The 21,217-nt window shown below is 39.8% G+C and overlaps 1 protein-coding gene across 2 annotated transcripts in view; it reads right to left on the bottom strand.

Annotated features, from left to right (window-relative positions):
- PLCB1 (phospholipase C beta 1) overlaps window positions 1–21,217 on the bottom strand; it is a 444,925-nt gene that overhangs the window by 128,201 nt on the left and 295,507 nt on the right. For both annotated transcript variants that reach the window (XM_038750967.1, XM_038750968.1), the window contains exon 10: window positions 7,840–7,986. In XM_038750967.1, coding sequence (XP_038606895.1) covers window positions 7,840–7,986 — 147 coding nt within the window. The remainder of the gene's footprint in view (window positions 1–7,839; window positions 7,987–21,217) is intronic.

The following is a 21,217-nucleotide window of genomic DNA, read 5'->3' as shown; positions in this document are numbered from 1 at the left end:
ATATTACAGAATGGCACCAAGAATCCTGAAATTACACAATGCCTTTTTAGGGAAATAACTTTCCTAGTAGGTTTGCTATCTACACTGATATCTATGTCTCCTAAAAGAGTGGCCACTAATTTGGATTTATTCTAGGTAGCCTGGTTTTTGGGTGCTTTAACTCGTGTTGGATACATCACTGGACATCGCTTCTGTGGTTCAGTAGTTATGCCCCGTGGCTCATAGAGACCAGGGAAGGAGCCTAACGGTTCTGGAGGAAGTGATGGGGGTGGGATGGAGGTTGTCAGCGACCTCCCAGATGAAAATTCTAGGCTTGGTGGTCTTTGGCAGACTTGATAAAATGGTGTGTGTGACATCATTACTTGAGGCTGCATATCTGCTGTAGCTCGTGACATCACAGGCACCTGATTGGTATCTGCAAGGGCCAACAGTGATGACACGAGTCTCTCTGCTCCTCATTACTCCCCAAAGCTTCATATTTAATATGGTATGCAGACCTTAACAAGGTTCATGGATGAGTGAGTTCCTTTAATGACTGATTTAGGACTTGAAATAAATTATCTGGACCCTTCAAAATTTAGTATCATATTTTGTTTCAACGTTTATTCATTTTGAGGCTTCACTTTAGCTCAAATGAAAAATTTTGATGGATTATTTTTATGAAACATTGAAAAATATGTCGAGCCACAACAACATTTAGATTGTTCTTTTCCTCACACATTTTCTGATTAAGCAGAAAATTTTTAATTTGAAGTAAAATTTTGGGTAAGATTTTTGTGATCCCAGGAAAGTATCTCCTTTATAAACTATTGCTTCTTTGGGAAATAATCCTTCACAAAAAGCTTATTTGCATTAAGGCTACTTTTCCAGTAATACAAAACAGCATAACTGATAGAGAGTGGGTAGAGTAAACAGTCTTTGTCATACACTCAGCTAGAACAGATTGGATTTGTTACAAATGTTTCCACTATGGTGAATTTTACCTTGAATCAGTAATGTTAAATTGTTTAAAGGAAAAGCAATAGTGGTTTTTATATAAATAATCAGTACTGGATATACATCCAGGTGTTTCTACCAAAACCAGGGAAAATGTCATTAAAATAAAAAACAAAACCACACACTCAATGCATATGGTTCTCGTAATTATGCTGTTTTCTTTCTTCAGGGTGTTATTTCCCTACATTAAATTACAGACAAAGAACAAATACTAGATACATTATAAGACATATTTTTCAAATGAAGCTTTTATTTACATTGTAGGTTTGAATATACTACTGCTCTTTGTGGTATAAAAAGTATAAATGAGGTTTTCCTTTCAAAGACAAACATTTTTAATAGGCTTCTAGACATCACTGGAAGATAAAATAATAATTTGCTTTTCATACTTAGTAGAATTAAATGGTTCCTTAGCAATGACTGCCAGCAGTATGCTTGCAGTGATTGAATTTTGTCAAACAGAGGAAAATCTTCCTATTAACAATTTTTGCAACTATAAATTCCAACCATTTATTCAATTTCAAGTATAACTGTTGCAGTCATACTTAGCACCCAGTATTCACCTCGAGGAGATTCCAATCTCAAGGATGGGATATCTAGGTATTAGAACAGGGTGCCTCCTTATATATTGCTTCAACTTATAAAACTAAATTACTGTTAACTGGACATCTTTGGAGCCTACGTTTAGTCATAAATGGGTTCAAATCACTAGTGAACCAACACAGAGAATCAGTGAGGAAGTTCTAAATTTTTAATCTCTATGCTTGGTCAATGGCTAGTGAGTGGAAGGCAATCTGCTACAAGTCAAAACTCTCCCATGTTGCTCAGCAGCAGCACAGTAGAGAGTTGAGGGCGGAGAGTCAAGTTTACTGCATGGAATGAGTAATTTTACCAAGCAAACTGTATGGATACACTACCAAGACGATTGCAGATGGAGAGTGGGGTGTTCTGGGAGAGATGTGTCAGTGGTGTCTCTATGGGTCAGAAATGACTTGACAGAATACGTTAACTACTATGCCTTTGTGCTGGTGTGTTTGTATATTTTGTAGGACTCAGGCGTTGAATAATCACCACAAAGAGTATGCCATTCAGGATGGCAGGGCAGCAAGTCACTAACTGAGGTAACAGACACTATAGCACAATGTCAGAGACAACCATAGACACTCATAACGACCCACATGTCCCCAGAAAAGCACACACAAAAAATATATAATCTTGGTCTCCTTCCCCTTCCGTTGTAGGTATACTACACTCAGGCCCTTTCAGATTCATGCTCTGCCTAAGGCAGTAATGCATCCCAGTAGCAGAAGAATTCCTAAAAGTGGCTTTGCTTTGGAGTCTACATAATTACAATAATTGTGCTTATTATGTGCCAAGCGCTGTTCTAAGCACTGGGGTAGATACAAGGTGATCAGGTTGCCCCACGTGGGCTCACAGTCTTAATCCCCATTTTACAGATGAGGTAACTGAAGCCCAGAGAAGTTAAGTGACTTGCCCAAAGTCACACAGCTGACAAGTGGCAGAGCTGGGATTATAGCCTGCGATCTCTGACTCCCAAGGCTGCTCTCTTTCCACTAAGCCATGCTGCTTCTTAGTGTTGCTACTGAACTTGTTCTGGGGACAGTACGTCATATATTAACCCCTGCTCAACACAGCCTCAGAGGTGGAGGCTCAGGCTCGTTTGCACAGGACTTTGAGAAACGACTCCCTGCTCCTTAAGCACTTATGTATTAAATACTTACTGACCACTGGGGTGGATATAAGATAAACAGGTTGGACACAATCTCAGTCTCTCACAGTCTAAGTAGGAGTGGGAACAAGTATTCAACGCCCACCCCACAATTTACAGATGAGGAAACTGAGGCACAGACAAGTTTTTCTCCTGGATGCAGAGTCTGAGTCCTCAGCCAGCAAGAGAAGCAGAGTGGCCTACTGGAAAGAACCCGGGCCTAGGAGACAGAAGACCTGGGTTCTAATCCTGGTTCTGCCAATTGCTTGCTGTGTGAGCTTGGAAAAGTCACAACTTCTCTGTGCCCCTGTTCTCCCCCCTACTTAGACTGTGACCATTCATTCATTCAATCATATTTATTCAGCGTTTACTGTGTGCACAGCATTGTACTAAGTGCTTGGAAAGTACAATTTGGCAACACATAGAGACAGTCCCTACCCAACAACGGGCTCACAGTCTAGAAGGGGAATAGGCTTATACTGGTAAGTTTTCTTGAAGGTTAAATTGTTAGCTGTTCAGTATTTGTCTTTCCCCCTACATTATGAATTACTTGTGGGCAGGAACTGCCTTCAATTTATATTTTCTGTCAACCAATGGTATTTATTGAGGACTTACTGTATGCACAGCACTGTACTAAATGCTTGAGCAAAACAGAGTTGGTAGGCACACTCCCTGCTCCTGACACGTTTAAAGTCTAGATTTCCAAATCCCTACTACAAGCGCTGTTCTAAAGTAGGTGCACAATAAAGGTTGGAAATAAACAGATGGTTAGACAGAGAGGCTGCCCTGTTTGGGCAGTGAGATAAGGGAGAATAGTTATTACCAGCTTAGAGAAGATGGGAGATGACCTACCAAGGTTTGTGCCAGGCACTTTCTCTAAAGTTTCTTGAAGTTACATGGAGTAGTGGTGTCCATGTGGTGCCACTGATGGACAACTCTACTCTCCTGCTCTTGGTGGGGCAGGAACAGGAAATACAAGGGGCTGGGTATTGGGAAGTGTAGGTTCTAAAAGACTGTAAACTCTCTGTAGACTGTAAGCTCATCGTGGGCAGAGAGCAGGTCTGTTATATACCACTGATTGGTTCTGTTCCAGTTAAGATTTTCAGAACAAGGTGATAGATCCTGGACATCTGGAACAGGGTTGGACTTGTGACAAGCCCCATGGAATGCTACAGAATGGAAAGGATTTGAAGAACAGAACTTCCTTCACTTCTTCCCCCATGCTGCTGCCCAGCAGATATAAAGGAGCTTGCTTTGCCTAGTGTTCAGATTCATCTAAAGTCCATACATGTCTTTATTTTGATCAACAGGTTAGGAGCCAGCAGACTTTGCTTTCAACACTTAAAACCTAGATTACTTTTGATTTGGATCTTGTGACAAGTTGCAGTATGAAATGGATTTCTACAGCCAAGTTATAAACTTCTGACAAATGAGTGTCTAATGGAAACACTGACAGTTCATTAACCATAGGAGTCCTAGGAGGACCTGCTATAAGTGCTCTGAAAACTGCTATATTATACAGCTTCTCCTAACACCCAGTTGGCCTATTTAGGATGTCTGACTGCCTGGCTTGGGTGTTTAGATTACTGCACACTGACTTTATTTAGAATTCAGGCAAACTATATTTGTTAAATTAATAACACTGAACAGATCTTAGACCAATTATGTTTAAGCCACATTTTCAGGTTCTATTACTACTTGCTCACATAATTAAAGTGCTAGGAGGTGGTATTAACCTGGAAATCAAATTTTAAATTTCCCCCCCAAATTTCTTTTAAAGTAACAATATAAATGTTTATGCTTTTATATATTTGGCCAAAAATTGATTTCAAAATTATTCATAAAGTTAAGAAGGCTAGAACTGTCCTTATGCCTCTTGTCTGCTGTGCACCTTGGACAAATAACTTTACTTCTCTGTGCCTCATTTATCTCCACTGTTCCCAAGGGGAACAGGGACTGTGTCCAACCCAATTTGCTTACATCTGCCCCTGTGCTTCCTATGGTGGCTGGCACATAGTAAGTGCTTAACAAATACCGTAATTATCATTTGTTCAGTCACTAAGCGAGGCTTCCCTGAAACCCGCTTTATAAGAATACAGTGTTGGAAGTGGAATGAAAAGCTGATTAGATTCTGAAGAAAAGTTAAGAAAAGGGATTTAGTCGGGAATCTAATATGGGCAAAAATTCAATCTGAATATATTTTTTCCCTTCATTGATTTTGGCTCTGGATCGAACCTTCTCGCTTTTTCTATTTTGGCTGAGTGAAGAAGCTCAGAGAGGCCTGGGCCCACTTCCAGACTTCAAGGCCCCTGGGCATATTAAAAATAAAAAAAGTACACATGATAACAAGGCCCTTGAGCTTGAGGCTTGGATCAATGTCCCACCCCCCCGCCCAACTAGCCCTGAAGTAGTATCAAAATCATAGAAAAATGAAGTTTTTTCATTTCATTCATTCATTCATTCTAAAACAACAGGTTGATACAGTAGATCTCAGTAACTGGCTCTTGTAATGGCAGCACCTGATGTTATCCTGGCTTGAGGGAGTAGGAGGCTGGAAAACGTATCATTAAATATGGGTGGGATCAAACGCAAATTTGACGGGATCTAATGTTATTTGCCTAATGAGGCTGGAGACCTGTTTGCTGGAATAATGGTAAATGCTCTGTAAACATACTCCATAAAGACCTGCATTTGTAGAGTGGAGTAATAAAGTTTGCCTCAAAAATATTAACCCTGGAAAAATTTTGGATCTTTTGTATCATTAAAAAAACTTTTTAAAGGGATGAAAATGCAACCACTTGTCCCATTGGTAAGCCGACTGTGTTTGGTAGAATTTAAAAAACAGTCCAAAGAGAGCCACATGAGGCTTTTAAATAGAGCCTTTTTCAATTGGCAAATCTGTAGGTCCATTTATGACCCAATTAGCAAATGAATTGATACTTTGCCTTTTACATTATCTGCTTTATAATGATGTATGCAGTTAAAGTGCAGGTTAAGTAATTAATATATTTGGTGAGCTCATGGTTTCTAAGCACAGGCTAAGCACTTTTCCTGGAAAAGAAAACTAACCCTAAGGACAGAACATCTTTAGAAACCGGATGCTGAGGTTTCTCTTGAGGCTGCAACCTTGCACCACCGCTTACTATTCTACCTAGTATCCTAGGTAATATCAGTTATCAATCAACCTATGGTAATTATTGAGAACTTTCTGTGTGTAGAGCACTGTTCTAAGCACTTATGAAAGTACAAAACGACAGAGTTGGTAGCCACAACTAGCTTATGGTCTAGAGCTTACAGTCAGTTGCCTTCTGTCTGACCTTACAAAACTCTTGGGGCTGTTTATGTTTCATATGTTTGAACCATAAAGATTTTGGCAAAGATTAGAAACTTAAGGTGGGTGGAGAGAAAGTAAACATCATAAGGAGAGAAGCATAAGTGCTTTTAAAGATGCCTTCACAGAAAACTAAGGTTTGCAAAGACTCATCCACAAATCTCAAGATACAATTTATTTCAACAGCTGAACAATCGTAAATCTACTCTTACTGATCTCACGTGAAACCTAATATGTGGTACAGGCTAGTGATGTTAACAGTATTTCCACATTAACCCTACAGCCTGAGTCTATTCATTAAATCAAATAATGGTATTTTTTTAAGCATTTATGCTGTGCAGAGCACAGTACTCAATACCTAGGAGAATTCCAAATAGTTGCTAGATACAGTCCTTGCCCTCGACATGATCTCTGCCCTGTACAAAAAAAAATCAGACTCAGTGCTTACCACAGTGCTTGACACATATAAGCACTTAATACATGTTGTAATTATTACTGTTATTTTCAGATCACTTAAAAAGGGTCACCCTCCTCGAAAAGTGAGAAAGACAGGGTTGGACTTTGACCTAAATTTAAAGTTGTAAAATACTTTTCAATAAATATAAAAATTTACATAATATGACTGCCATCCTGTGGCCCTTTGCACCCATGTTTAGCTGTTCTTGGGATTATTAGGATTACAGTGATTTAGCATAACTCTTCTACTCCAGTGAGATAGCCAGGGACAGATTATAGGCTCTGGGGGCCTGGACTGGGAGTCCCTGACTTGCTCCCTTCACTCTTCCCCGCCTCCCAGCCCCAAAACACTTATGTACACTTATGTATTACTTATGTAATTTTATTTATTTGTGTTGATGTCTGTCTCCCTAACTCTAGACTGTGAGCTCGTTGTGGGGAGGGAATGCCACTATTTATTGTTCTGTTGTACTTTCTAAAGTGCTTAGTACAGTACTCGGCACAAAGTAAGTGCTCATTAAATACTAATGATTGAATGAATGAATGAACCTTAGAGAATGGGGGTGGTTTGAGGAAGATAACAGTTCCTTCACTTCCTCAATGCTTCTGGCCTTCAAATATAAAGGAATTTCTGAATGTCCCTTAGCCATGGAGCTATTACACTAGGGTTCATCTGGTTAAGATTAAGTCAATGGTTGCAGGAGAGGAGGTGGAGTCTAATGAAGGTATCATTTAGGCTTTGAGAGTATCCAGGTTGAGGCAAAAGAAAGCAGGATGATGTTTCTTTTGTCTGACTTTTTACTGAAATCTTTCATTCTAATTTCCACTAACTCATGATTAGCTCAGATAACAGGTCTGCAAAGTTTTCTGAAGGATCAGTAAGCTTGTTTTGGGCAGGGAATGTGCCTACCAACTCTGTCATATTGTACTCACCCAATGGCTTCGTATAGTGCTCTGCATACAGAAAGTGCTCAATAATTGACTGACAGATAGAATATGGGCCTGGGAGTTAAGAAGACCTGGATTCTAATTCTGACTCTGCCACATATCTGCTGTGTGACCTTGAGCAACTGACTTCACTTCTCTTTGCCTCAGTTACCTCATCTGTAAAATGGACATAAGAATGGGAGCCCCATGTGAGACAGGACCTTCATCCAACCTGATTAACTTGTATCTACCCCAGTGATTACAGCAGTGCTTGGCAGATAGTAAGCATTTAATGAGTATCATAATTATAATTCTTACTACTCCATGCAGCATACTTATTTCACCCAATAGATCAGGGTTCTGAATATTTTTGCAGAACATTCCTTAATCTTTTTAGTACCTGTGAGGTAGGTGTTGTGGGAAGAATTGATGAAATAATGAGAGAGTGGCTGAGACATATCTTCATTCAAATCCAGTTTCTCAGGGGGAACCACTCCATTTTCTTCTCCACTCAGATAGCGCATAAATCCATCCACTGATATCTGTCCTGAAGGAACAAACAGAGTTGGACGGAATCCACATGTATTCCCCGAATAATACCCTTAAATCCTATTGTATTCATTTGCAAAAAAAAAAAAAAAAGTGCAGGAATCCAAGGAAGATGTTAGCAATGACACAACCAACCACTTTATTTTACATTCTTCTCTCAGTTACTTTGGAATTCTCTAATGAATAGGCAAAATTACCAAATTACATCAGTTAAGTTTAAATAGCTAAATCCATATATTTTGTGAAAACATGAGTGTTTCAGCTGGTATCTGAAAATTCTTATTGCTACCGTTTGCAGAGATACAAAATCAGATTTTTCTCTGTATTTATTGAAAGTCGTATCTCTCGGCACCCTTTATTATGTTGCAAAAACTTTTGTGAAAATAGCAAAGTTATCATCTTTCTATACACTGGATTAGTAACATTAAGGGTAGAAAAAATAGTTTAGTTTGCAGAATTAAGCTAAAGTGGATTTCCAAAGCTTTGTTCTCAGTACTTCAAAATACGAAGACAGTATGCAGAAAATGCATTTTTTAATGAAAAAAGTGTTTACAAAAATTGTAACAACTATCATTCATCTTAAGGGTATTTACTGAGCGTTTACTGTGCGAAGAGCATTGTACTAAGAGCTTGGAAGAGTACAACACAACAACATAACAGACACATTCCCTGCCCCTTAATGAATATTTTTAACGTTGGTGGAATAAATTTGGAGATGTTTAGGGCCAATACATTCTTTTTAACGAAGCTAGCTGTGGGCAGGTAACACATCTAGCCCTCTCCCAAGTGCTTGGTACAATGTTCTGCAAACAGTAAGTGCTAAATAAACAGCATTAATGGATGATTGATGATGATAGTTTCTCCCTTTCTGGAGTCCGAAGTCACTGGAACTTCAGTAACTACTACATAAGGGTTAGTACTCTCAAGTGGTTCAAGAAAAAGAGAGTTTTAAGTGGAAGAGTGCTAAGCAAAGTACAGTTTCCTATGGGAAAAATATGAAGGGAATTCATGTTTTCCCATGGTCCAAAAATTTTTAAACAAACAATATACAGGCATTAAAACAGTAATAATATTAATTTTGGTATTTGTTAAGCACTTACAAAGGGAGGGTAAGTAAGCTAACCCGAAGTAAACAGAAGTTCAAACCGAAGTAAATGTTAAGGCAATATCAATCAAACTTGGTGCTTCAGGAAAATAATTTCCTCATCTGAAGGGCCTGAGCCACTGGAAAATCTTCCCCAGTTAATTCCCACTCCTCCCAAAGACACTAACCCAACAGATACTTCGCATTCTTGAGGACTCTAGCCTCAAATGGCAGGATTCAAAAAGTGTCAGATGCGCCGGAAAAACTGCCGAAAAAAACTGTCACCCTCACAGTGCCAAGTCCAGCATGGCCTAATGAAAAAAGCATGAGACTGGGGAGTTTAGGAGACTTAGATCTAATACCAGCTCTATCACTTTTGCCTGACGTTCAATTTGGGTAAGTCACTTAATTTTACCATGCCTTAGTTTTCTTAGAAGAGTGACAGTGGATCGAATATGGGCCTGGAGTCAGAAGGGCCTGGTTCTAATTCCAGATCCACCACATGTCTGCTGTGGGCAAGTCACTTAGCCTCTCTGGGCCTCAGTTACCTCATCTGTAAAATGGGGATTAAGAAAGAGTGTGAGCCCTACGTGGGACAGGGATTGTGTCCTACCCGATTAATTTTTATCTACCCTAGCACTTTGAGCAGTGCTAAAAAAAAGTACCATAATTATTTCCTCATTTGTATAATGGGGACAAAACATCTGTTCTCCCTCCCCTTTAGACTGGGAGCTCTGGGACAGACAAGGTATGTACCCAATTTTTTTTTATCTTGTATCAATTTGATTGCTTATCACATAGCTCCTTGTAGGGAGGAAGCATATCTACCAACTCTGGTATATTGTATTCTCCCAACTGTGTGTACTATTCTGCAAACAGTATGAGCTCAGTAAATACAACTGATTGATAGAAACCACTTAATAAATATCATCTTCATGGAAAAGGTGCCTATGATCTCTTTGAAATATTATGTTGCCAACTTGTAGCGCTTAGTACAGTGCTCTGCACACAGTAAGCGCTCAATAAATACAATTGATTGATTGATGGAAATAGTTTCTGGTATGCTTGTAAATTTTTCTTCATTTCTCCCCACCTCACAATCCTGATTTCCCCAATGATGGGCCACATTTCAGCTCAATGATTCAGTATCATAACAGACATAGGTTGCAATTCATCTTCTCTTCTGCTCTCTCCTCACCTACTGCCAATGAAACTTGGCACACTTCATAAGCAAATATAATCTTTGCCATTGCTTAAACTACAAAAAAATATAATGAAATATTGTACACCTGTACACTTATTTTTGTTTCGAGACAACATCCCTTAAGATACCATTTGTCTTTTTCCTCCACATTCATTTGCACCTCTCAAAACCTCAAGCCTTTATCAAAAAGCAAGGAGAATAGACTCCTGATAAGATTTCAGAATTTCTCTGAAATTCTTCTTGTAATTATTTTTCTGTTATCTTCCAATGCAAATATGCCGTGGCTACCAGGTACAAAGAATTCTGTGTAGTTTACTTTAACAAGTGACAAGCAACTGATGGGAAAGGTGCAATTTAGAAAAATAAATTACAAAGTTGTAATTACACTAAAATAAAAACAAAAACAACACTCTATCCCCCGACCCCCTTTTCCCTGGCACATGTATACTTACTTGGGCAGGGAATAAATTATCACATACTGTATTTTAATGTTGAACAGCTTCTCCACATGCAAATATTCTAGATGTTTTTTTCTGACAATTAGTATGTGCAGCCACTGTTTCTTTAAATACCACACTGTGGGACAAATGGTGTCACGGACTTTTATGGACTCGTACTGGATGTTCATCTTGTCTTGAGTGGCTGAGTGGCATACAGACTTTCCATGGATTTGGGTACGCTGGGGATAGCCAAAACACTGCCTGCTACCTGGAGTTGCTTCTTTTCCCTTACACATCCTTAGGAGGACTGAGGCTCATATTTCCCAAATCTATTGCAACACTGCAAAGGGTCAAGTGAGGTCTTTGGGTGTGTAAAGTTCACTCTGAGTCATTAACTCTGCAGCTGAGGAAGGAGGGGTTGGAAGGGGAAGGGCCCTAGGTAAGGATGGATATTCCCTGACCTTACGACATTACAATACGTCAGTACTGGAAGCTAATTTGGGAAATATATTTTTCTCCTACATTTCCACTTTAACATTTGGTCTCGATAATCTCATTTCTATTTTCTTGTTTGTAGTGTTGTCAAGTAATATGAAATGGTTGGGGGAAGGTTTTCTCGTGCAGCCTATTCTGCCCAGACTGTATATAGTCAGGGTATTAAATCAATCATACTTATTGAGTGCTTACTGTGTACAATGCACTGTAGTAAGCACTTGGGAGAGTACAACAGGCACATTCCCTGCCCAAAATGATCTCATTAATTTGGAGAGAAGGGTTATGCACCAAAGAGAATCTTGCTAATATCCAATTCTTTCCTAACATAATAGCTCATCATCCTAACATCCTATTTTGGTTTTCTTTTTGATTCTGTGTTACGTGACTATGCCCATGCTCCTCAGTTATTTTGTAACCACAGCAATCTTTCTCTGCAAGTGAAAAGTGCCCTTTCAATTTGCCCCTGTTTTGAAGGGAGATGAGTGTCAGTATTTCACACCTGGCTGCCAAATCACCCAGAAAGTACCTGATAAACCATTTCAAAAGAGAACCTGTTGCTACTTGAGCATGTTGTATTTTGGGAAGTACAGCAAACAGGACACCAGTAAATATCAGTAGAAAAGATAATACAAGGCAACATTTCTAGTGCTTTCTCGACACCACCAGTTAGAGATTTCTCCAATCGTTTACTGTTCTCCTACTGAATCACCCTACATTTACCAAATCACAAACTGGAGACCACAGCTACTTGCTTAATTTTAAATTAACTCAAATACCTTTACATGTGATTTTATGACTCCTGAGTCTTCCCCAAATCATTTCCTCTTGCTTATTTTACGGTCTTATTCTGAACATTCATGATCCTTCATTTTGTAATTCCATTTTTGGGAGAACTGATCTTATGGGTTCTTACACACAGTTGGTGTTTACTTTCTGAAATATTTCACCTTTGATTTTATCATTTCATATCTTGTAGTGAAAATAATGATGGCAGTAATGGTGAGATTGAACTGCTGCTACCAAGGATTATAACTCTTGCTTTTAATTAGTCAGTAAATCAATTAACCAATCAATCAATCAATCAATCGTATTTATTGAGCACTTACTATGTGCAGAGCACTGTACTAAGCGCTTGGGAAGTACAAATTGGCAACACATAGAGACAGTCCCTACCCAACAGTGGGCTCACAGTCTAAAAGGGGGAGACAGAGAACAGAACCAAACATACCAACAAAATAAAATAAATAGGATAGAAATGTACAAGTAAAATAAATAAATAAATAAATAGAGTAATAAATATGTACAACCATATATACATATATACAGGTGCTGTGGGGAAGGGAAGGAGGTAAGATGGGGGGATGGAGTGGGGGACGAGGGGGAGAGGAAGGAAGGGGCTCACAAAAAGCAAGAGCTGAAATCCTTGATTTACTTAACTGTTCTTTCATCTCTTATTTATCTTATATGCCTCTGATAAATTATGAAAAAGGAGAGAAAAAGGAAGAAATCTGAGATTTTTTTTTCCACCCTTACATTTGTTTTGATACTGCAGACTATATTTTAAAGGATCAAATTCATCAGTAAAGTTGCTCATTACATAAAGAATAGAATCCTCAAAATACAGCTATATTTTCTTTTTTAAAAAATAAGTAGGAGGGAGAACAGGTACTGAATACGCATTTTCCATTTGAGGACACTGAGGCACAGAGAAATGACTTCCCCAAATTCACATAACAGGCAAGGGGGCAGAGCCGGGATTAGAACCCAGGTTCTCTGGCTCCCACTCTATATCATATATTGATTGAAAAGGGGGTGGAGAGGAAGTTGGAAGCATTTATCTCCACATTTCTTCCTCTCTGCTACTGTGCTTCTGTGGTGGCTAATGGGTCTCACTCCATCACTTCTGAGAAAGTAGGATCCTAATGCATCCCTGAGGCTTCACCAGTGGTGAAATGGAACTCTAAAAGGTGCATGAGATTGTCCCACTCTAAATAGGAAAACTGGTGACACTATTCTTCCATATCTTTTCAAGCGCCTCACCTTGGCGGCCGGGGGTGGGGTGGGGTGGGGGAACAAAAGACTTTTCCATAATAACACACATAAATTGATCACTGAAGACAATTTGGAAAAAAACCACATTCATTTAAAACTAATTAACCCTGAGAATTGGTTAGTATATATGAACACATATAAAGGTGATCAGTTGATAAACTGAACAAATGCCAGGCATCTAATTATTATAGGAAATGTAACACTCACATTTCCTTTACAATTTGCCAATCGTGATACTCCAATTTTCTAGGATTTAATAAAAGGCAGTGAGTTTACCTAAGCATAAAAATTACTTGAAGAAAATGTCAAATGACGAAACCTACAAATTTCTTCTGCATGTGTTATTAATGAAACATTAGTGTGCATCCAACTGGATGTCAATCACATGGTGAGTTTTTTTTAAGAAAATCTTATTATTTGAGTCACTTGGAACTAACCTAGAAATAATTTGGAAGAAGAAGTCTTGAGAAAGAGAAAAAGAATATATTCTGGTTAAGAAAATGCCTTAGAATTCCAGGAAAAATCACCACTGTTGCGAAACAGAAATAGATTAAGCTATTTTGTATTAAAACAGTGTGTGGGGGGGGGGGCGGGGGGGATGACGACTGTCTCTGTAGAAAGCAAAAAAAACCCCAGCATCCTTCAGGAAATGTTTTAAAACACTTTTACCTAGGAGCATTTGTTGCAACAATCATTTTAAGCCTGTGCTAATTATTGTGAAAACTATGGCTAATGGGCATCTCTCCAACTAAAGCTGATTTTCAGTATGCTCTGACAGCCCAGACTCCTTTGGGGGATAAGTGTAGTGGGGGAGGACGGGGATGCCAGGAAAGAGATGCCCACTCTAGGTGGTGAGGTTAATTGGCACTCTAGGGAAGAGGAAATTAGCTTATGGTTTTGCAGAACCAGCTTCACAGGTAGCCAGCTCTGCCCCTTGATGGAGGCCTACCAGAAAAGGAGCGGTCAAGATGGCCCTTTCACTTCTCAAGGTGTCCCTCGGTTCTACTGACAGGTTGAATCTAAGCTTTCTCCTGTTCCCTGCTGAATTGCGAATGGGCTTTCACTAGGTTTTGGATGAAGCAGAAGGTGGGTTCTTGCCTTGTGCTGAATGGGGGTGGGCGGGCTCTCCTCATTCTCTGAGGGGCTTTAGAAGGCCCCTACAGCAGCTCCGGGACTGAGCCAGGTGTTCTCCACACCTTGCTGGTCTCTGGGCCGGGAGCTTGACCCCTGACCAGAGTGAAGGTGTACAAAACTCGGGCCCAACACTTGAGTGTCACTGTGGGGGAGAAAGTCCTTGACCCCACAGGGTTCAGGAAGAATTTGTCCCTGACTGGAGCAGGGGAAGGACCAGGGAATTTGCGCACCAGAGACTTCTTGGCTCGGGTTCTGGTGACTTCCAGCTGTTTCTGAAGCTATGCACAGGCCTTCCTGGGAGCTTTGGGTTTGGGCAAGCCCACCCAGCCCGGAGTCTGAAGAGATGGATGGGGTCTGCTTCCCCAGCTGTCTCTACAGAGGAAATAGTTTCCCTGTTCCCAGCTCCTGACCACAGTGGGCTCTTTGCTCCCCTCTTTTCTGCCACTATCTTCTACCACTTATCTGGTTAATTCTTTACGCTCTTCTGTTGGGGGTTAACTCCCCATTTTTTTCTTCTCTCTGCTCCCTCCACCACATCCTTTCTCTCTCCTTTGGGTCACTGTCTTCTCCCTTTGCTTTCCCTCACTCCCCTTCTCTACCTTTCCCTTGCTCCCCAAAAACTCCACAACCCTTTGCCCTGCTCATTCTAACCTCACTTCAAGCCTGCCTCCTAATCAAACTTAAAAATAAACCCTTAAGTGCCAGAGGTGATAGAAGAATACAACACAAAGTGGTTCATTGATATCCTATAAGTAAGCCCGTAGGGGAAAACTTTTAATCAGAGGTGTATTTACCACATCCCAAATTTAATGTTCATTAAAGAACAAAGTGAGGCAAAAAAGATATGGAAAAATAAGCACATTTAATGCCATACTGAATATATTAGGAGCATTAGTTGATAAAACTATTGGATACAAAACTCCGGCTCCATCATGCAGGCTAAGCCATCCTGACCTAGACTATTCTAACAGAAGCCATTTTAGCAAGGTTAAATTACTGTGCAATGCAGATGGCCCCAATTCATCAGCTAATCAACAAGTATTTATAGAACACACACAATAAAAAACTAGTTGTACTCTGAGGAGACTTGATAATTAACAGTGCAACTTTACTCTGAAAAATAGATTTTTGGTAGTACTTCTATATCTGGTGAGATCTTGAGAAAAAACAGATTTTGTTGCTCAAAACATAGTGTGGACAAAGACCAGTTGTATAAAATTCTACGTCTGCCTTCTTTTAAATAATTATCCAAAAGGGCAGCTTCTAGTTTGGTCTTGCACTTGGATCTGTACCCTTAAAGCACTTACTTTCACATGACTCTCAAATATTTTATATTTTCAAATTCATTTATATTAATGTCTGTCTCACCCTCTAGACTGTAAACTCCTTGTGGGCAAGGCACACATCTACCAACTCTGCTGTACTGTACTCTCCCAAGCGCTTAATACAGTGCTCAATAAATAACACTGATTGATTGATTCCAAGAAGTAAATGTTGCTAACCGTGAAGAACCAGGGACTTTTTTGTTTAATTTTAGGAACACAGTTCTATAAAATCTGTTAGTGGATGAGGTTAAAAGAATGACACAGTAGGGACTCAATAAATGTCAACAACCCACAGTAAGTCAACAAACTGTGGCATAAGGAAGATGGAAGTGAAAGGAGGTTTAGGAAAGAACTTTCCTGCCCCTGCCATCAACAAACAGCTATTTGAGCCCACTGTTTTTAGGTTCTTAAGCCAAAGTTTCTGAGGAATCCTACGCCCACTTTTTCCCTCTCTCCAACCCAGTCATTCAAACAAACACGGTCCTAGAATTCAATGGTTCTGGGGTGTTTTTCGAAGAGAAAAAAAACTAACACTGTGAAGAACAATTCTGCCAAAACAATGAAAATAGATGGTTTCAGTCAAAATGACGCATTGTGAATTTAACTAGTCTAAACGCAATTTAGATCTCCTGCCTTCTGACCTATTGACTAGGCCATTCTTCAACCCAGTACTCCACTATTCCTTGAATTCAACAGACCTTAAGCAAAAAGAAAAAGAAAAAGAAAAACGACCTACTAAGCAAGCTAAATACAAATATATTCCCCCCTTCTGGGCTTTTACATTCACATCAAAGAAAAAATCCAGTTTTTCTTGCCAATAGCACTTGTACTGTTTATTTATTTTGCTGTTGTAGTTCATAATTTGGAAAGCAATGATTCAACTTTGGAAGAACAATAACGAGCGATGTGACTAGGAATGTTGCATTTTAATATTTTTAAAATGTTCATGTATTTACCATGAAAAATGGTTAAATGGTTTAAATAGTTGTATTTGTTCAAAGTCAATTATGATGACAAGATGTCTCTAACACTGTTTAGCAACAGGTTCTATTGAACAAAATGAAGAACTCGGCTTTACAGAAGGAAAACTTTTGGAAATATATAATTTTTTTAATTGCCCCAGAAAGCTGATTATATGCACTGGTTGGTAGATTCAGAGATGTGTATTCTACTGTTGCAGCAACAACACCCCCCACCAAAAAAAAAAACCCAAAAATCAATGCAGAGGTATTTCTGATCCCATAAGGTACGATGAAAAAAATCACCTTATTGACCTCTACCTTTTCTGTGCTAAGCCGGATTCATGCTATTCAAAAAATCTCAATCAGTGGTGTTTATTGAGCACTTATTCTGGGTAGAGCACTGTACTAAATGCTTGGGAGAGGACAATGCAACAAGTTGACATGATCTCTACTCACTTGCCCCTGCATTTTCTCTCTAAAGGTGTCATGATTGATTTTCCCCTGCACTCCAGGGAGCAGGCTCTGCAGTCTACCAAGTGCTGCCGTTCGGTTTGCTAGTTGCACTCTGGGTCCTAACAGGAAAGTGACAGGCAGGGATGAGAGAGTGCAGGCTTTTAGTACTGAGGATCATCTGTCTTTCCCAAAAGGAGAGTCCATCACCACATCAAAGGATTAGCTTCAAGGCACAGTCTGAATTCTACAACAATAACACGAAATGATAGTCTGACACACCTCATGAGGCAATCGGAGCAAATTCTAAACTATCCGTGCTAATGCAGGTCCCCAGGAAACAGGTAAACCAAATCCATGGATAACCCAAAACTCCTTTTTATCCATTCATTTCAGCTTCTTCCACAACCACCCTTTCACAAGAGTTATTCTCTACTTGCAAATCGAAAGATTGAGCACTCCACTTTATCTCCTTTCCTGTGGTCACTTCTGAAGGAACTAACAGAAACAGTCAAAATTTGTGGACCGAAAGGAGATACAAGTATCTGAGATGATTCATAATCTAGATCATAAGTCTCCACACAACAGTAAGTGCATTTCATTTCACCGGGCATGAAAGAAGGCTATTTGACAAGGGGAGAATTTTCCTGTTAAAATTCATTTCAAACCAAATGCAAGTCCAAAATACAGTTCAGCAGATCCTCAAGGGTATCAATTTTCTTTACTATTTATTGATACTCCCTATCAGTGATTCTTAGTCTGTGTATTTTAGAAAAGCCTGTTTGCTTCTAAAGTACACTGCAACCTCAAGGCCCAGTGGCTAACATTTAACAGCAAAATGCCTCCCATTACAATTATACATGCTGTGTGAGCAAGAGAAAAAGCAGATTGGTCCCAGGGCTATAAGTCATTCTTTAAATAGAATTAAACAGCATATTATTAAGGTTCCTTCAGAGTACAACAGCAGGGTCTTTACCTGCTTTGTACTCGCTTACAGCAGTATGTTCTGTTACCTAGGAAATGGCTCCAGTTATCAAGTAATTGCTTGGAACTATTGCTCAGCACTTCCTTAAAGTTGGTTTAATGCAGCAAGTCAAACCCTTAAAAATTATTGAAGTTAAATGAGGAAGAATATATTGATTTCTACAAATTAGGCAGATTGAATAATTGGAAAGTTTTCAAACATAAAGGATAACTGAAGAAAGTGAGGAAGGGGCAGGAGGTGGGGGGGACTGGAAAGGAAACGGGAGTTGAAGGGTGTGTTGAGGAAAGGAGGGTGCAAGGACATCCACAGGAGCTTAAAATTCTTAAAAAGGAGGCAAAAAATAAAAATGTCTGTGGAGAAAGCATTAGTAAAGGGAAGATCACGATTCAGCACACAAAAAAATCGAGACAGAAGCAAGCAGAGCTGCTCTGGAGACATTGGAGAACAGAGGGAAGAGTGGGCTGGATGGGGAAAATGAAGCGTGAGAGGAAGGGGAGGTGCTAGCGTTGTATATGCTAGTGGCAAGTAGCAGATGCGGGTGTAGATCTTTGGTCCAAACACAAATCCTTAAGCAGCCCAGAACAGAACACTCTTGATTGTTCATTCCTGGAAGCTAGCATCTTTGGGGACAAAACCTCATGTTGCTTCTCAATAAAGTTCTTTTTCATTTAAGAAAGCTAAGGCACAAGACATGGCAAAAGATCAAGTGATATAAGGATCCAGGGGTGGGAGGTTTTGTAAATGAATGTTGGGGTCCTGACTTCCCATTCCCAGCTTTAACCCCCATCTCAATTTTAATATACAAATGGAACACAACTGGTTCTTATTTTCAAGTGGATGTGAGTTTAGCTTTAAGCACTGTGAAGAAAATCCAATGTAATGGAAAGTTGGCCATCCCGCTAGGTGCTACATTAAATGTCAAACAACATCACTGATTTCTGGAACATGTAAAAACTATTTATGTCAACTTCAAGAAAAGAAAAGTCCCATATAGATGCCTGTTTCCAGGGTGAAGGGATTAGGCCCAAGAGAGGCTGTCCAAATTCTTGAGTACACGACAGCCAGTACATAAATCTATACCATAGGCACTGGAGATGGGCAACTCCAGGGATACAGCAGCCAAACATCATAGCAGCCAGCCCCATTTTGGAGCCAGTTACCAATCAGGAGAGGACCAGCTTTCAAATAGGGATGTTAGAGAGATTCTGGCATTGTAGTAGACTGCATTTATGAAAACCCAAACTTTTTAAAGATTTAACCACAGCAGGATGAAAAACAATTTAGCCATCCCATGACTTTACCTGTCAAAATATTACTGGCACAACAAAAGACTAAAGTGATTTCAGTTTCTGGACACCTTTTATGACTACGGTTTCGGCAGCGTGGAGAAAATGCCCATTAGAACTTGTAAGAATGTATTTATATATCTAAGTAGCCAAACTTTGCCTTGTGTTCCAATCGATCGATAGAATATATTTACTGACCTCACACTGGGTGCAGGGCACTGTACTAAGGGGAATATTAATAATAATAATGGTATTTGTTAAGCATTTACTATGTGCCAAGCACTGTTCTAAGTACAAGGTAATCAGGTTGTCCAAATTGGGGCTCAAATCCCCATTTTACAGATGAGGTATCTGAGGCTCAGAGAAGTTAAGTGGCTTGCCAAAGGTCACACAGCAGACAAGTGGCGGAGCCGGGATTAGAATCCGTGTCCTCCCAAGCCCATGCTCTTTCCACTAAGCCATGCTGCTTCTTTGCGTGCTGCTTCTAGTACAGTGAACAGGGATTGAACCAGGGTTCAACTAAACGTGTATCAGGAGTTCCAAAACTCTGTTTTTGAAAAGTCCAACAAGAAAGTGCACAGGGATGGTGGAGGGAACTGCTGTGAAGCTTTAAACTGTAAGCTCCTGACAGACAAGGGAACATCTCTTCCATCTGTGTTGTACTATACTCTCCGAAGCAGTTAGTACTGTGCTCTGCACACAGGAAGTGCGTAATAATTACCACTGGGAAGAAGATGGTTGATGATAAATGGTTCAAGAAAGACTGGAATGAGCAAGAGGACGGAGGAGGAGAGCTCTCTGCTTGGGTGCAAAGAGGGAAGCAGGTTTAACAGACTCTGAGTCTGTCAGTAGTCTCAGTCACACAAAATCTCAAAACTCTCCACCTTTCACCTCTATCCACAACCACTTTGTGCTGTCAGTCCATTGGGCTGCCGGGATTCATTTCTATGGAATGGTTAAATTTATCCAAACAACAAAGGAAAGGTCTCCCAAGCCCTCTTTTAACCTTTTAGCTTGCTTCGGGGTGCTGTTCTTGGGAGAATAAACTCTTACCCATTTCTTCTCTGTCTAGATGCTGACAGACTGCTGGTACTCATCTCTAAGTAACTCCATCAGAGGTGTCTCTACACTGGCTCATTCTGCACTCAAAAGTGGAGTTTGCTCCCTTTGATTCGATGTCTAATGCAAATATTAATTTGCTACCAACATTGGGCTATCTGTGGGATGCTTATTCTATGTGCTGAACGCATATAGGCCTTTTGGTACCCTGTGCTAGAAAGGAGCTTTCTTATTTCTCCGCTATAGCCTCCTCCAATACTGACTTTATAGTAAAAAGTGTTTATTAATACTTTCCCATGGGGAAAATGCTAGATTCTGCTGGACCGGGACAATGGGAGAAAGACATTATGTGCTTTTATCCCAGGTCTCTAAAGTAAAATAATGAGGCACCTCAAGGGGAAAAAACAAACAAAAACAAAAATCCTACTGGTTTTCGCATTCTTGGCAATCTATGTTGCTGTCCCCAACAGCATTTGATCCCTACTTTTCTCCTGGTAAGTATTAATCCATCCAAATGTGCTTAGTATTTTCTATACTGAGTGACTCAAACAAAAGTTGTTACAGAGCTGAAGGATGTACTGTTTTGTTTTTTTTCCCGTGTGGCTGTGCAGAACAGTATTAGGTTTCATTGAGGGGGTTGTGTCTGGACTATGACCAGTTTGCCTCTCATCCATCCTTAGTCCTTTTCTCCTTTTGAAACAGTGTCTCTTTTGTCTGTGTATTCATGGAAGCTGGAGGTAGAGAAAGAGAGGA

Source organism: Tachyglossus aculeatus, chromosome 9 (genome assembly GCF_015852505.1).
Source record: "Tachyglossus aculeatus isolate mTacAcu1 chromosome 9, mTacAcu1.pri, whole genome shotgun sequence".
In the NCBI taxonomy this organism is placed as follows: domain Eukaryota; kingdom Metazoa; phylum Chordata; class Mammalia; order Monotremata; family Tachyglossidae; genus Tachyglossus; species Tachyglossus aculeatus.
This window is presented reverse-complemented; position numbering and strand designations above follow the sequence as displayed.